General features: G+C 40.5%; 2 protein-coding genes across 6 annotated transcripts in view; one reads left to right on the top strand and one right to left on the bottom strand.

Moving 5' to 3' along the window:
• Nucleotides 1-43: 43 nt before the first annotated feature.
• On the bottom strand, nt 44-5,757 carry ints12 (integrator complex subunit 12). 4 transcript variants are annotated; one of them, XM_030739076.1, is made up of 8 exons: nt 5,601-5,740; nt 4,184-4,335; nt 3,833-3,996; nt 3,553-3,702; nt 2,845-3,023; nt 2,594-2,753; nt 2,329-2,472; nt 44-872 (listed from the first exon to the last, which is right to left on the bottom strand). In XM_030739076.1, the coding sequence occupies exons 2-8, from the start codon at nt 4,233-4,235 to the stop codon at nt 300-302; spliced, it is 1,422 nt and encodes a 473-aa protein (XP_030594936.1). In that variant the 5' UTR covers nt 4,236-4,335; nt 5,601-5,740; the 3' UTR covers nt 44-299. The 4 variants fall into 4 exon arrangements, with proteins under 4 accessions (XP_030594936.1, XP_030594928.1, XP_030594944.1 ...); XM_030739068.1 differs by having other exon boundaries at nt 4,184-4,374; nt 5,601-5,736; XM_030739084.1 differs by lacking the exon at nt 4,184-4,335 and having other exon boundaries at nt 5,601-5,757.
• Nucleotides 5,758-5,794: 37 nt separating this feature from the next.
• The window catches only part of gstcd (glutathione S-transferase, C-terminal domain containing), a 67,388-nt gene continuing 57,263 nt past the window's right edge, over nt 5,795-15,919 (top strand). The window contains exons 1-5 of one of the 2 annotated variants that reach the window (XM_030739047.1): nt 5,795-6,023; nt 6,123-6,559; nt 8,979-9,428; nt 10,766-11,035; nt 14,232-14,325. In XM_030739047.1, coding sequence (XP_030594907.1) covers nt 6,140-6,559; nt 8,979-9,428; nt 10,766-11,035; nt 14,232-14,325 — 1,234 coding nt within the window. In that variant the 5' untranslated portion in view covers nt 5,795-6,023; nt 6,123-6,139. Of the gene's footprint in view, nt 6,024-6,122; nt 6,560-8,978; nt 9,429-10,765; nt 11,036-14,231; nt 14,326-15,919 lie in introns of those variants that run through there. The other variant, XM_030739055.1, reaches the window with a different exon arrangement.

The following is a 15,919-nucleotide window of genomic DNA, read 5'->3' as shown; positions in this document are numbered from 1 at the left end:
ATTCAAACAAACCCACTCACAATAAAGTCAAAGCTACAGCGAGTTTATAAGAACAGGATATTTAATGACACTAGTTGATAAAAAGTGACATGACACTTTTTTCACTGGTTAGATTCGTTAGGACAGGACGAGGCACACGAGTCTAGCAGCATTTACACAAAGTAAAATTCAAGTATTTAACTGAATGGTGTTACTCCATGTACAAATGCTCTTGAAATAGAAACACAATGCTCTAGCACTGAGTCAGCACATTTATTTTGTCTTTCCTCACACCTCCTGCTCAGATTTCTTACACTCGTTCACCCTACTGATTTCTTCTGTGCTGCTTTCTTCTGTGCTGCTTTCTTCTTCACCAATTGTAACCGCTTCATGGCGTTAAGCTGGGACTCCTGAGTTGTGGGTAGTTTGTCCCCAGGTGCAGCCTTTGACCCATTCCCATTGTTTCCGTTTCCTCCTCCGTTATTCCCTCCATTGCCTCCAGTCTGGGAGCTGCTGGGGGAGCCAGCCCCTGATGAAGCACCGCCTTTCCCCTGGCCTTCGCCACTTGATGACCTATTCAAAGGCTGCTTACCCAGAGTCAGAGGTGGAGGCGGTTTCAGATTTACTTGACTGGAGCCATTTCCGTTGCCGCTCCCAGATATCTTTGTACTCCCAAGTCCTGACTTAGCTCCAGCTAGCCCAGATAACCCAACAGGCTTCTGTCCGGAAGGAGCTGTCAAGGTCTTGTTGCTCCCACTTGGGCCGGAGGAACCTAGTTTGGAGCTAGGAGGAATAGATGGGCTCGTTTTGGCGCCGAATGCAGCCCAGCCGGTGAGACCGCTGCCCGAGGAGGAGGAGCTGCTGCTGGTGGGATTGGCTGATGTGGCTGGTGGCTGCATGGGAAAAGGTTACCATCTTTATTAGAGTGCAATGCTGACTAACTACTAACAGATGCTGAAATGTTCTTATTATACTATAATAAAGAAGTACCATAAAACAGTACCATACTCTCAATGGAGCAACAGAGTCCAGGACAGCAGTGCAAATAGTGTTTAAGATATAATCAGTTGGTTTTTGAGGTTATTCAATAGAAAAAAAAATATTGTACCCATAAATATTATTATAATTACATTTTATAGCAAACTAAAGCATTCACGTGAATTTAGAATTAATCCATTAATAATGCATAAGAGCGAGCGCCAGTTTGTGGAAGCCACCATGTTGCCCCGCCATCCTGACTACAGTGGCTGAAAGGAGTTGCAGATTTAAAAAATCTTAACACATGGAGTTTGGGAAAAAAAAGAAAAAGTGTTTTTTTTTTTCTCCAGATGTGTTTGTCCTCCAGCAGCCACCGTAGCTGGGATTATACACTTGAATCGGGAGGGTTAAGAAAACAGAATTCGGCTGAGTGCAATCTGCAATTTAGCGGCGAGATTTTCCACACTGTACTTTTAAGATTGAGGCCATTTTAAAAATAAGATGAACAATAAATATGCATTGTTACTAATGTATGCTTTCATATGACTTGTATAAGACTTTGAGATTTCAGTTGATTACCTGTTATGCTTGGGTCACCCTATTCTTGCATTGCCCTCAACTCCTCCTACATTACCAATAATCACTGTAAGCCCTGTAAAAGGGCTTAAACCTTCTTGTCCCCATTTATAACTGTATTAATGAAGTTTCCTGAATACAGTAGGTGAATATGTGAAAACAATTAAAATGACCTATAAATGCAAGAAATAGTTATTCTCATCAATTAGTGCACTGCAAAGCTGCAGCATCAAAGTATGAGCCTCTGCTTTGCTACAGCTTCTGATTACACGTCAACAAAAGGGGAGATTTCACCATATAAGCAGGAAACAAACAGTAAAAATGCAAGTTCATTCAGCTTACATATGTAAAATGGTCATGCCTTGTCCTGCTTGTCTGAGCAATACTTTGCAAAACTCTTACACCTCACGGTAGTAGTATTAACATAATCAGATCTGTGACTACAGGGTATCATGTTTGCTATCAAAATAACTTTTTGGTGAACTCCATTAAGTGAACAGTACTCTGAAAAGTTTTAAACCCATTCCCTCTGGAGAAATGGCACTGTACTGGAACACTGATCCTTGAAAATAAGTTTACTCCTCATTTTCCTCTGCAGGGATTTATACAGACTGCCTTTCACAGCGGTTTTTTCGCGGCTGCTGTTCTCTCCCTTGCTGTCCAAAGTAATTTAAGGATGTGAAATCATAGCTTTTGCTTGTTTGTAAAGAAGAGCAACACCACAAGACAGCCAAGGGCTGTGTATCCATTCACATTATCAATGCACTGTGAACAGCATAATGAGTTAACACGTACCTTCACTTCTGTTCTTTTGAATGCTTGGAAGGTGCTGGTTGTGTCCATTTTGGGTTTAAGCTCGGTCTTTTTCACTAGCGTCTCTTTTACAACAGGTGCTGAAGATGCAGACGCAGGGGACGGCTTCTGTGGAGGTTTCTGGGCCTTGTGGACAAAAAAAAAAAAAAAAAAAAAGGTTTTCTCAGAAACACACCAGGTTCAGTCATTTGTAGTGTGCTGGATCAATTTACAAAGCTGAACCTGCAACAAGATGTATTTTCCTCACCATACGCTTCATTTGCCTGGTGCATCGGGCGCAGTACCACACAAGCCGTGGGTCATTTACTTCTTTGTCGGTCACCTGGGGCTTGTGACAGTCCTGGTGGTACAGGTTATGGCACTCCTGACACTCAACCAATTGGTTTCCCACAGTCACTGTCATTTGTCTTAAGGAATAAAAACAAAGCAGGAAAGTGAACGTGTACCCAAGGTCATGCATAATTGAGTTTACTATATTTACAAATATTCAAAAGATACCTGCAAACTACGCAAGCCAGGCCCATTTCCATGGCAAAGTCATCAGCACTAGTCTCATCATCATTTATGTTTGGCAGGAGGTCTTTGCTAGTCTGAACAGTAATTGGAGAAGAGCGGTTCTCCTGTTTCTCCAGACGAGGTTTTTTCGGGGGGTCCACTTCACCCAAGTCAACCCTGACCTATTTTCCAGTAAGACAGAAAAAGGACAGTTTAGAGCGTACATGCTGGCATCAATGGCTAACATTTTTAAATTGCATCTACTTTATTGTTGCAATTGTTACATTGCTGTTAAGAAACAGCGCTGAGTAGGTCAGAGCCTGATGAAGAAATTTGAGTTCAGAGATTACCGACAAATCCAAGAAGCACACGTGTTTAATTACAAATCATCACCCTCTTAAAATAATGGCCTATTTTAAGGTCTAAAAGAAATAATTTAAACAAATTAGTTCCACACAGTAAGAAAAGTATGGAAGTATAAGGGAAGAATAAATTATATGCAGGGATTATAGTTTAATACAGCCCCAGGTTTATAAAGCTAGATTTTCTATTTGTCAGGATAACCAACAAGAAATCCTGGAGAGCATTCTTAACTTACCATTTAGTTGTAATGGTGTCTCTCCCCCTTCACCTTGCAAATGATTTTCTGATCATACACAACACTTTCTAATATTCTTGCACTTATTTGATTATTCAAAAATAACACAGTACCTTCTCAGAAGGTCTCTTTTCTCCATCTTTCTTGCTCTTCTCCGATTTACTGCTTCCACTGCTGCTACTTGAAGATGAAGAACTTGAAGACTTGGAGTCTTGTTTACTTAAGGCCAGTTTTGACACAGACCCCTTTGATACCTCCATGTCCTGAGGACACAGAATCATAGTAAAGTCTATATTAACATTTAGTCATAAAAATAGAAATTAAAATTTAACAATAATGAAATACAGCATAAACAAAGACTGTATAAACACATGTATGTCTCCAGTTTCTTACTTTTTGTAATGAACGGTAGGATGAGTCACTTCCTCTTGCAAGGGATTCATCAAGTAGAGCTTTGAGTTTCTCAGCTGAGTCTTTACTCTTGGAGTGTAAATAACTCAGCGCCTTTAGAAAGAGGGGATCCAACTCCAAACTGACAGGTCCAGCCATGACGAAAACTGAGGATCATAAAATAATGACTGGGTGTTATTAGGGAACAAATAACACCCAGGCCTGATTACTGCCAGACCTGTTGAATCAAGAAATCACTTAAATGCAGCCTGTCTGACAAAGAGAAGTAAGCTAAAAGATCTCAAAAAGCAACACATCATACCACAATTTAAAGAAACAGCTGAGAAACTGAACCTTTTGGAAGGTCTGAGTCCTGTATCTGGTGTAACATCACTTCACACAGCATTTCATTAAAAGAACATCAAAGATGGTGGTGATAGTGTGATGGTCTGGAGCTGCTGAGGCCTGGATGACTTGCCCTAGTTGATGGGACCATGAATTTTGCTCTGTACCAGAAAATCCAGACATCAGTTGGTGTCCTGAAGCTGAAATGAAGGTTGTGCAGTGGCCTAGTCAAAGCCTGGACTTAAATGAAATTGAGATGCTTTGGCATGACCTTAAACAGGCCGCTCTTGGTCGAAAACCCTCCAAGGGGGGCTGAATCAAAACAATTCTGCAATAAGAGTGGGGCAAAATTCCTCCACAGTGATATGAAAGACTCATTTCCAGATATTGCAAATGCTCAATTGCAGTTCTTGCTGCCAAGGGTGGCACAACCAGCTATTAGGTTTAGGGGGGAATTACTTTTCCCACAGGGCCAGGTAGGTTTGAATAGCTTCTATTTTTAGTAACAATGTCCTTGATCATTTTTTTATTTTTAGTAACAGAGACCTTGACCCTAGTGACCCCATATACAATCCCAAACTTGCTCTAGTCATAAACTATCTGCCCATGAAGTTTGGTAAGTGTAGGGAACGGACACCGGTTCTCTATTTTTTCTATTTTTAGTAACAGAGGCCTTGACCTTGACCCCAGTGACCCCATATACAATCACAACCTTGCTCTGGTCATAAGACATCTGCCCGTGAAGTTTGGTAAGAGTAGGCCACAGTGTTATCGAGGTTATTGAGCAGGCACTTCATTGGAAGCCAGGAGGGGGCCAAATACTTTTTCATAGCACTTTAAGTAACATCCAGAAGTCGTTTCTTAAAACATGATCTAACTATTTCTCGTGGTCTTTAACATTAATGATACATAAAGAACGCTTTATCCGTACAAATGAATATTTTAGTAAGATTTAAATGTTTAGTGAAAACTGTTTCTCATCAGTAAAGCTCGGCCACCCTTATAATAAAAATCTTTATTATAAAAGACGGCATAATTAAACCAGCCAGAAGAAGAAGAGCGGGGGTGTGGGGGTGTGTGGCATGTGGGGGTAAGAAAAAATGTTTCAGTTAAAACTGGAACTAAGATATGGAGTGTTTTTATGATACGTCATGTGCTGCCCTGTTTTCTTTACTTCCTCTGAGAATTAAAAAAAAAAAAAAATCTTCTTTATTTCTTCCTACGTTTGTGGGTTGAGCCCCAAATATCTCAATTACGTCTTGTGGGTCTAATATTTAACAATACACACGTTAAAAACGAGTGGCTTCGGATGCCGTTTACCGTAAGCAGTCGCGGCACCGCCACAGAGGCTAAAGTTCCCGTTACCCGAAGCTGTCAGCTAGAAATTCGAATTCACAACTGAACTCTTGTAGGTGGGATACATTACCTGACACTCTGCTTCTCTTAAACGTGTGTCCCCTTAACCCGGTGTTTTCGATTTGATGGCAAAAACTGACCGCAGAACAACACTTCCTACAAAGAAGCCGTTTCCTCCGTCTTATAACCCGTGCAACACTCAAATATGTCCGCAATCTGTAAGTGCGGAACCTTGTGAGGCAACTTGTTTTACTTTAGGATATTGCACATGATGGCTTCTGAATTTAATAGTCAGTAAAAATACAGTCTTTTTAAAAAAAAAAATAGAGCTGGCACTTTTAATATATTATACAGTTCTAATGGGTATTTATCAATGACACAACGTGTTTTTTTTTTATTACTGTTATTCGTAAGTTAAAAACTATTGGGGCTGGGGAAGAAGAAGCAGCAGGACACACAATAACAACGTGGTTTTATAGAAGCTATACCTGCTGTAAGTATCATTTAATGACATTTAACGTGTTTCCGTATCTTGTAACAGCTTTCCAAAGTAACTACTTGTTAAATCCTCACATGTGTTTCCACCCCACAGTCTTGACTTTATTTACAATGAAACAACAACCCGAGGTAAACCAGCAGCAGCCCTCACTCTATTTAGATGTTTACTGCCAAAACGAGGAGCCGTGCCTTCCTCTGCACACCTCCATCGTCCTGTTTCTCCTTTCCTACTGCGAGTGCAAGTTATTTAAAGTTTATCTGGTCTTCAACAAACCCAGCAGCTCCGAGTCACTGAGAAGTCAGCTGCCAGAGTCTCTGAACGCCTCAGATATTCAGTCTGAGGCTCTCCCCCAGCTGGTGAGGGGCTGTCGTCTTCCTGCTGTTTTGGATGAGACTCGTCGGCTCTGCAGGGCAGGACTGGCAGTGGTCCTTAGGCACATCATCAACAAAACCATCGATGCCGATCCTTCCAGAAATGATGTACAGGCTCTGCTGGGTTTCAAGAAGACGTGTCTGAAGGCTTGCGCTGAGGTTAGTGGCAAAGAGGGAAATAAGTGACAAAAAATAAACAAAAGAATATAAGCAAACAAATATAGGATCAAGAACAACAAAAACGTGAGATATCTGCAGGGTCACAAGCAGCCCTGAGTGTTCTGGCTCTGATGCTGAGTCTGTAACGATGAACTTTGGGATTAACATCATGTCGTTATCCAGTGCTGTGAATAGAGGATGTATACACACATATTTACACAAATTGGAACTTAAAATGTGCCTAAAAGCAAAAACACACAAAGCTATTACAGTTAATTGAAACTCAACTAAAAACAGTCAGTGTAAAAAGAATATAAGTGTACTGAAATAAAAACTAGACTTACAAAAAAACTAACATAAACAAGCTACATCAGTAATGATTTGTTGAGATTAATAAGCACTTTAAAATCTTTAAATAGAAAGAAAAAAAGAACCGGCTTAATGTGAGCAATAATCCAAAACTCACAGTCACAAAAGGTGACAGCCGCCCCAAAATACAATGACCCATTCACCCTCTTTCCATAACATCAGGCACCTCTTCACACCTCCGCAGAGGTGGCAAAAGGACAGACATTCTTTACTGAAGTAGATGTAATGATAATTGTATTAAAAATATTCTGCTAAAAGTTGAAGTACTGATTCAACTTCTTTACTCAAGTAAAAGTGAAAAAGTACAGGCTCTGAAATGTTTCTTTCTATTTTTGTGCAAAGCTAACTGAAACCTGTGCTAAATTATTATAACAAAATAATATTACATGAGAATACAAACGTCTAATTCCAATGAATGTACTCTGCTTGAATTTGTTATGTAGAACACAAGCACTGAAAGAGAATTAAAAATAGCTCTATTTTCTGTTGCCTACATTGCAGTGACTCTGCCTCCACACCTAAACACAAAAATGAGTACAATCAGGGTTTAAAGTGGGATTCGGCACATGGGGAAACCCTAAGATTGGTAGTAGTGGCTCCACGTGGGGAAAAAAAATCACAACTTCTATTGTGCGTTCCAGTAGATTTGCTTTGTGTACAGGCTGTGATCAGCTGACCTGTGCTGCTGCTCTGAGGTTTACTGCTCTGTGTGGATTTACACAACTGAATTTAACAAGATGTAAGCAGATGTTTTACATCCCCTACACTGACAGTATACTGTTTATACTGTCTTTATACTAGACTGTATACACTTGTATAAAGGTTGAATTCAGTGAATGAATCTGAGCTTCATCAGTTTAAATTCAAACTCATTCCTGCTACACTTGATGTAACCTAACAATGACCATAAACACCACAGTCACAGTGTGATCCTGCACTAAACTGCAATGCAACCTTTGAATAACACAAATTTAGTATACCTCAGTTTGTTCTGCAGGACATTTCACAATATGAAGAAACATAACTTCACACCATACACAATCCAGCGTTAAATTTCCAGTTTATCAGTGAGTTGTCTTTACCTTTAAATATAACCTTCCTCTGCTGTCCTCTTTCTTATATCTGTCTTCATCTCTGACTGAACTTCTCTGTCATTTCTCTCGCCAGGAAATCAGTTTGATGTTTGAATGCGTGCAGTGATGTGAAATAATAACTCCCCTAAAATGTCTTAAACCTAAAGTAACGAGTCTCTTTTGAAAATGTAAGGAGTAGAAAGTGTAAAAATGTACGAAGTTAAAATAAAAAAGTAGTACTCAAGTAAAGTACAGATACCTGAAAATGCTACAAAAGTATAGTATATATATACACTTCCCACCTTTGTGGGCCCGGGTGAAGAGCTGCCTAATGTTAGCAATCAATACTGCCCCGATCATGTGACCAGCTGCAAATCTATTACAAAATCAGTTAAACCAAATATATGCAAAACCATTATAAATGACACAGCTGACAACAGTATAAAGCCAATTAGGAGTAAATAATGAACTAATATTTAGTTTGCTAAAGGTAGCATGGTCTCAGATCTAGCAAACACTTACCTCTTACTTCACACCTTTACTTTTATATTTTTCCCCATAAGGGTTCCAGGAGATTATTTAGAATAGATTTGAGTTAATACCATCACTGGTTCTCAGTTGGCTGATGAAATTTCAAGCACTCAGTGGGAAAGTAGCTGGATTTCAGTCTCACTTATCCAATTTGGGATCCTTTCACTCTTCAACCCAAAAAGGAAAGATGATAAAAGGAACTGCCTGAAAGTCAAAACTGACCTTTTCAAAAAAATAAAAAATTCACCAAAAACATTTTCTTTTTTTTTTTTGTTTGGATACATGTAATTTAAGTTTTTTGTTGTTTAAATTACAAATAAATTATGACATTGGCTAAGTGATACAATAAACAGTTTTTTTATTTCAGCATTTATTTGGATAATGTCTTTTCATTTTGAGTGCACTTAAGGGCAGTCTTCAAACACCTTCTCTGTCCTGACTCTCAGGTGAGCCGGTGGACTAGATTGTGTGAAATTGACATCCCCTCTGCTGTTGAGGAACACCTCCAGAATCCCACAAATGAAGATCATCAGGTGCCCCTCTCCGTTCTCACCCTTGAGCGAAGGCTCGCGGAGCCCGTCAAAGTCCACAACGATGACAAAATCCGAAGACGGAAACTCCAGGAGCAGAGACGGGATGAGTCCACCGAAAGCCAAGGGAACCTGGACTCTGAGTCCAAGCCCGGACAGTCGTCTCAGGCCTGTGATGGACTTGAGCTCAGAGCAGCTCTGGCCAAACTATCTGTGGATTCAGTACCAGCTTTAACCACCAGAGAGAACTCTGAGATCAGGAAAGTGAAGACAGCAGATTTGCCTCTGTTAGAGCATGTGTTTGCAGAAGGGCTGTACTTCACTCTGACTGATGTGGTGCTGCTGCCGTGCATTTATCAGTATCTGGTAAGGGCTTTTTGACTCGGTGACATGTAATTAATTTTTGAGTGGCGTCAGCAACCTCATACTGATTGTGCCTTAAGTTATTGTTAATTAAATCCCACAAATACACATCAAAGCTCATTTCATTGCATTAGCGTTGCCCATTTTTCCAGCATAAGCTTGATGCTTTTATTTCACAAACACACTTTCTTTACAAATGCTTTTTCAGTAATACACCTGTTACACAAACACTCAAGCGTAGTTATGCACAGCTTTGTCTCAGTGCTTAATAAAGCAGCACTGACGTCAGGCTGAATGCTTGCATTCAGACTGGAGCATGCAGTTACATGAATTTACTGTCTCTTCAATACCTTTTATTATGATGACTTGTCAAATTATGCATGACGTGTGGTTTTGACACTCTGGTCAGGGTGAACAGGTAGTACACACAGTTCCTTTGTAAATCCAGCCAGGCAGAAACTTGGGTTAAGAAGACTCAGTGCATCAGACTTGGCACAGGTTTTGCTCTCAAAGGTGGTCTGGAGCCACCTGGCAAATGCTGATAACACTGTATGGGAGGGTCTTTATTCAAATGCAGCAGGTTGAAATGCATTTCACTGACTTTACTTTGGGAACAGCTGAGAGTGTTGGCAGGTTGTTATGTTGACCTAAAAAAACTCATAACTTGAAAAATCTTTGAAGACTTTTGAAACTCAAGCGCTTACTGAATATTCATTACGCCCCATTGTTTGTGATGAATTTGGTAGTAACTGCAGCCGAGAACCGAGAGCTGTAAAGTTCAAGCTTATGCTGTTATTGATCAGGAATGCTGCTTCGTCTGGCGGTGGAGTGGGTCTCAGCCTCCATTTCACCTTTCAGCTGTCTCCAGCTATTCCTCGACTGTGGGAAAGAACTGAAGTTCTCACAATGAGGCTTTTAGTAGTCAGCTGTGCCCCAGTGGTTTCTAGTTTCACACTCAGCCTAGCGTGTCTCCTCTTAACTGCCATCGCTGTCCACAACACATGCAGCCACGGTGAATCCTTTCCACTCCACCCTCTTGTCATGCTGCAGAGTGCCCCTTCTGCCTCTTGTGTCTGTGTCCCTCTCTGTCCACACACACTCACTGTGCTCTGACACCGCTTCTCTGATCATGTCTCTGTTTGTTTCTTCACCCTCCACACCTGCCAGCTCTGTTTTGATGTTTTTTCTGTCGCGTGCGCGTGTTCACCGGTGTGATGACTGAATTCTGCTGGAACGTTGCATCTCGCTCCGCTGGCAGTGACTTGTCACTTGACTCACTTAATCAATATCTCCTTGTTGTTTTTTCCTTTCTCTCTCATTCCTTTCATCGTCTTTAATAGTGTTCCCTCCAAGCCCGTGCCGCCTGGATGCTACATCGTCTCCCCCACCTGGTGCGCTGGTACAGCCGTGTCCAGGAAGTTCCGGGGGTGCTCCGGGCAGCCAAGGCTTGTGGGCTGCTTCTGTCCATCCCCCAAGTTCCCATGTCCACCCTCCCAGCGCTCTCAGCAGAGGACAGCCCAACTAACCTAGTGGTGCAAGAGGAAGACCAGGACATGACCCCACAGGTTCCTTTTGTTGGCGGCCCCAGGCCCACGATGACTAAACTCAAAGTAAATTATTACTTTCCTTCACGTATTTCTGAGCATGCTTTGCAGCTATATGTTATCCAAACACATTTTGCTCTAACACTTACATACTGAGCTTGTATCAAGAAATCTGCCTCCCATTGTCCCTTAACAGCGTAGATTCTCAACCTCCAGAGTGGTGGTTAAGTATTATCCCTGTAATTTCATGCCTCCATTTTCTGCTGATTGCGCCTTCAAGAGTGTAGCTCTGAGTTAATGTTTTGGTTTCTGGCAGAGTTTTCCAATTGTTGAATATTTTGTCTTTCTGCCAGATATTTAACACTGATTGGTTTCACTCACAGAATTAACATTTTAAGTATTCTTTTTAGGGAGTTCATAACTCTTATCGATACCTGTTATTTTGTTCTTGTAGACATTACAAAAAAAACAACCTTTTTTTTTCTTAAAAGAATAACAATCTGTCTGTGAGAAAAGTCTCTATTTGCCTGCGGTGCTTTTTTCCCCTTTTTTAAATGCACTTTCAGTATTCTCAGTGGATCCAGTTACCACCTCCAAGAGTGCAGACAGTGCACATTCAGCTTATCTTCATTTCAGGTGCAATAAAAACAATGAATCCAGTCCAAAAGAAAACAAAATTTTTATAGCTTTACTTAGTTGTTTATAGTTATGGCTAAAAATCTACACATGCACAGGCACGATACAAGGCAATACCGGCACAATCCAATCCAAAGGCAGTTCCCTTAGGAAGTATTGTCAAGACACTTGCTCATTCGCACACGTTTATAGATTTTTTTAGCTCCATATATTACCTCTGCAACAGCAGGAGATAAGCAGGCCCAGCTGTTTTAAAGGAGACTGTCTCCTCAACCCTGACTAACCTCTCGCCACTGAGCCTTCAGACTGTTTTCTTGGCTCTTTGGCTCTCCTCTCCTAGCAAAGATATTTTTGTGATTTCCTGCTGGCTACATTTCTATAGCAAAGCGGGGGGGGGGGGGGGGGGGGGGGGTGATGTTTGGAAAATCTGGATGAGGGTGAGTGAGCTGGGTGGTCAGGATAGGATGTGTCTTAGATGTGCCATGTTGCCGGATGAAATTGAGTTAGGCCCACATGTGTGTAAATGACAGGTTTTCCTGGCAGGTTAACATCAGATCTTAAAACTTTGAGAGGAATGCGTGAACACACAGACACATACACAATAGCCACCGTTCTCTGTCTAGAGGGATTACAAGGATGGCTACATGTCGTCGTCATCATGTCTGCAGTGCAGCTGTTGCGTTGGCTAATGTGCCTGTGTGCGTCTGTGTGCGCAAATATGTCCTCTGTATGTGTCCCACTGAGGCTAATAGACACAGAGGTCTCACATGGTGACAGTCAATCCTTCACGGCAGCTAACCGGAGGCACCAGGCTCATCTCGCAACACCATTCACAATATAATCGGCTCATAAACTCTACTTCTTTCTCACTCCAGATAACACACACTGATGCATACCATTCAAGCTCCGTGTGCAGGGATCTATAGAGCCACAACCTGTGATCTACATGTATGGTAAACAAACGGGTATCCTGACACTAAAATTAAGACCCTGCATTATCACTGCCTAACAAGAGGCAACAACTTGGATGCCAAAAAACAGAGGTTTTCAAAAAGGAGAATTACTAGGTTTGCAGGAAGGAAGTTAAGTCTTTGATTTTATGTCTGAAGAATTGGGTTCATACGGGGGCTGTTGTTCCAGAAACAGGGATTGAAGACAGTCTGTGTGTGTTCCTGTGAAAACCTGCTCTCTGAAATCAATGAGCATTATGCAGCATAATAACAGTTACGCCTATCATTCTTCATTTGGGTCTAAAGCTTGACCAGACATCCAGGATTCCTTGTTCCTGGTGACATCTTCCGTAATGGAGCTGAAAAATATGACTTAATTGATGGAATAAGGCCTTAAACTGAATCACCTTTTCATATAAAAAAAATTACAACTTTAAGGTGCACATTCACTTATTCTACTTTAGGAAAGCTCACCTTAGAAGACCTTAGAAGCAATTGCACTGCAAGTTTATATTAATGTGCAGATTTAATATATTTGCTTTTGACACTGACTGTAAGGTGTTGACTTTGTGAGCTAGTTTTTTTTTGCAATATTGTAGTCTTGTACAGTGCATTAAATGTAGATGAATAAGGCAAAATATTAGAATATTAGAATATTTTAATGTTGTGCCATAGCCACTGTACAACCCCGGTGTGCTGTAGTCAACACACAAATCACTGAAGTTGCTGTGTCAGCAAAACAAAATGCCTTTAATTAAATAATCTTAATTGCAGTGCTTTCCATTTCATCGTATTGATGAACGCCACAGTGTTTGTAATTTTCTGATATCCCAGTGTGTGTGTGTGTGTGTGTGTGTGTGTGTGTGTGCTTTAATTCTTATATAGAGTTGGATCCAAAGGTCTGAGGCTAAAAGTAATTGTACGTTCATTGTACATGATAGTCAAGTCTGTTTATTTATGTATTACATGTGAAGACAACAGATATTGACCAAAGTGCTGCACAGATTATCAAAAAGCAAAACAGATAATCACCGTTTAAGGTCCCATATCACACCCTCTGTTAACAAGTTAATGTACTGTAGGTCTCACATGTTCCCAGAACGAGTCTTTCAAGTTTCATTTTAAAATACCAGATTGTTCATTCTGCCATATCCATCTACCTGTGGCTTCAGTCGATTTCAGAGTCTGTAGCAAATGAGCTGCTGCTATCCTGGATGCTATGGTGAAAACAAGGCAGGCATGGAGAACTGAAAAAAGTCTCATCAAAAGCTTCTGATAAGCGCTGCCTTCTAGCAATAAATATTAGCCAACTCTCTTCCATACAAAATAGCTAAAGTTTGTCCAGAAAGATCTAAGTATAGTTATCCTTGCTGTCTTCCAAGAGAACTTTAAAAAAAAAAAAAGTTACCTTGTTGCCTTCAGTTTTTTAATGTCGCTGAAGTAGTTAAACGTTGTGCTGGAATGTGTTCTGTACTGGTGAAGCATTGTTCTGTCGAGAATTTAATAAGAGCTCTTCCGGTAGTTTCTCTGCAGGTACAACTTAAGATCAATGTGAGCAAGGTAGCAGAGGGCTTGTACAAAAGACTTGATTACAGCCATTTGAACTATACAACCTCAAGGCTGTAGGGTTTCTGTAGTAACTTGTATTTGTATATGTGTGTGTGTTCTTCCCCTAGGAAAATGGCATCGAGGCTGTCTTCACTCCTCATCCTTGCCCTTCCTGGACCCTCCCATGGGACAGCTTACCAGGAGCTATCAACCCCACTGAAGGTAAGCTCTAATCTTGCCTTGAGGCTGTCTTCTTAGCTTCCTCCATTTTATTTTTGCTCTCCTGCACTTGCACTTTTATCAGTGGCCCTTTGTTTTGTTTTGTTTTTATTTGTTTGTATTTATTTTGATGTCTTCGGCTCTCTTCATCTGCATTCAAACCTCCTCCTTTCACTATTTTTACTTCCCTCATGTTTGGTATGCCACTATGCCTCTGCATCACTCCACAGCCTCTCTTTCTTCCACCTTATTTCTTGGTTGACTTCAAAACAAACACAAATATTACTATATATGGAGCAAGGGACATGCATAAATATTTGCATAATACCTTTCAGTACTACTGTGACCTGTTGATTTATAGCTGCACCTTACACTAACACATCGCAGGACTTTATGCTAATGTGCAGGTGGATGTTGTTCCCCTTGAGGGTCCCCTAATGAATTTTAATCTACATGTGTTATCCTCTTGATGTTCTAGGGTGAAGGTTTGAAATAGATCTGTGGCAGAACAAGAATCAAAACAATATAAATAACTTAAAAAGTTCAAAGGTAACTTGTACAGTGTCACACTTCTTGATGTGAGAGTAGTATCTAATGCCCCGGGTGGCACAGGAGCAACAGAGAGGGAGAAGAAAAATCTGTTTCTTTGCTTTGTTTCAGGCCTGTTTCTCTTTTTAGTTGTACAGCTTTGTTGTTAGTGATGCTAAATGACGCACGTGTGTTACTGCTGCGGCTGCAGTGTCATCCATGCATTATTCCACTTATCCAGTTCAGGGTCACGGTTGGGTTGCAGCCCATCCAATCAAGAGGCGAGATACACCCCGGACAGGTCACCGACCGTTCACATTCACTTTCACACTCAATTTAGAATAAATAAATATGCATGTCTTTGTATTGTGGGAGGAAGCCAGAGTACCTGCAGAGAACCCACACAGACACAAGGAAAACACACATGCCACCGTGTTGCCCTGTCAGTGTTATTGTTACACGAAAATGGAGGTGGACAAAGGCGCATACTTTATATTTTTAATAGTTTAAATATTTCCATTTTCTTTATTGTGTAGTGCATTCGTTTCTTCCTTCTTTTGATTTTCATTTATTTGGGAAATAATCACAAGCTGGAGTTCATTCTCAGTAACTATTTCCTCCATCAAACAAAATGAGAAAAGGAAACCAGAAAATTTTCATTCTAAAAAAACCCCTTAATTTAAGATCTCCTCCTCTTTTCAGCTTTTTTTTCATGTGGGCCAACTTTCCACTTCATTAAAATGTTAGTGAGCTGTTTTTGTCTCTAAACAGCAACTAATAATAATAATTTAATTTTATTCACAGCATCCTTCAAAACAGTTAAAAAATGACACCTTACCATTCAATACAACAAAGAACCTACAGAAAGCAAACAAGCTAAATAAATAGTAGATAAACTAGCTGGTGTATGCTTTTATTGTTTATTTTGCTTATTGAAGTCCCTACTCTGTGATCCATCTTTTTTTTACTTGCGATAGTTTGAAGCTGATTTTTCCCGACTTAATTTTTCTATGTATTTATTCCTGTTTTTACTGATTCAACAAAAACATTCATAACAAACAGTGTTTTG

The sequence above is a fragment of the Archocentrus centrarchus genome, chromosome 1 (genome assembly GCF_007364275.1).
Source record: "Archocentrus centrarchus isolate MPI-CPG fArcCen1 chromosome 1, fArcCen1, whole genome shotgun sequence".
Lineage (NCBI taxonomy): Eukaryota > Metazoa > Chordata > Actinopteri > Cichliformes > Cichlidae > Archocentrus > Archocentrus centrarchus.
This window is presented reverse-complemented; position numbering and strand designations above follow the sequence as displayed.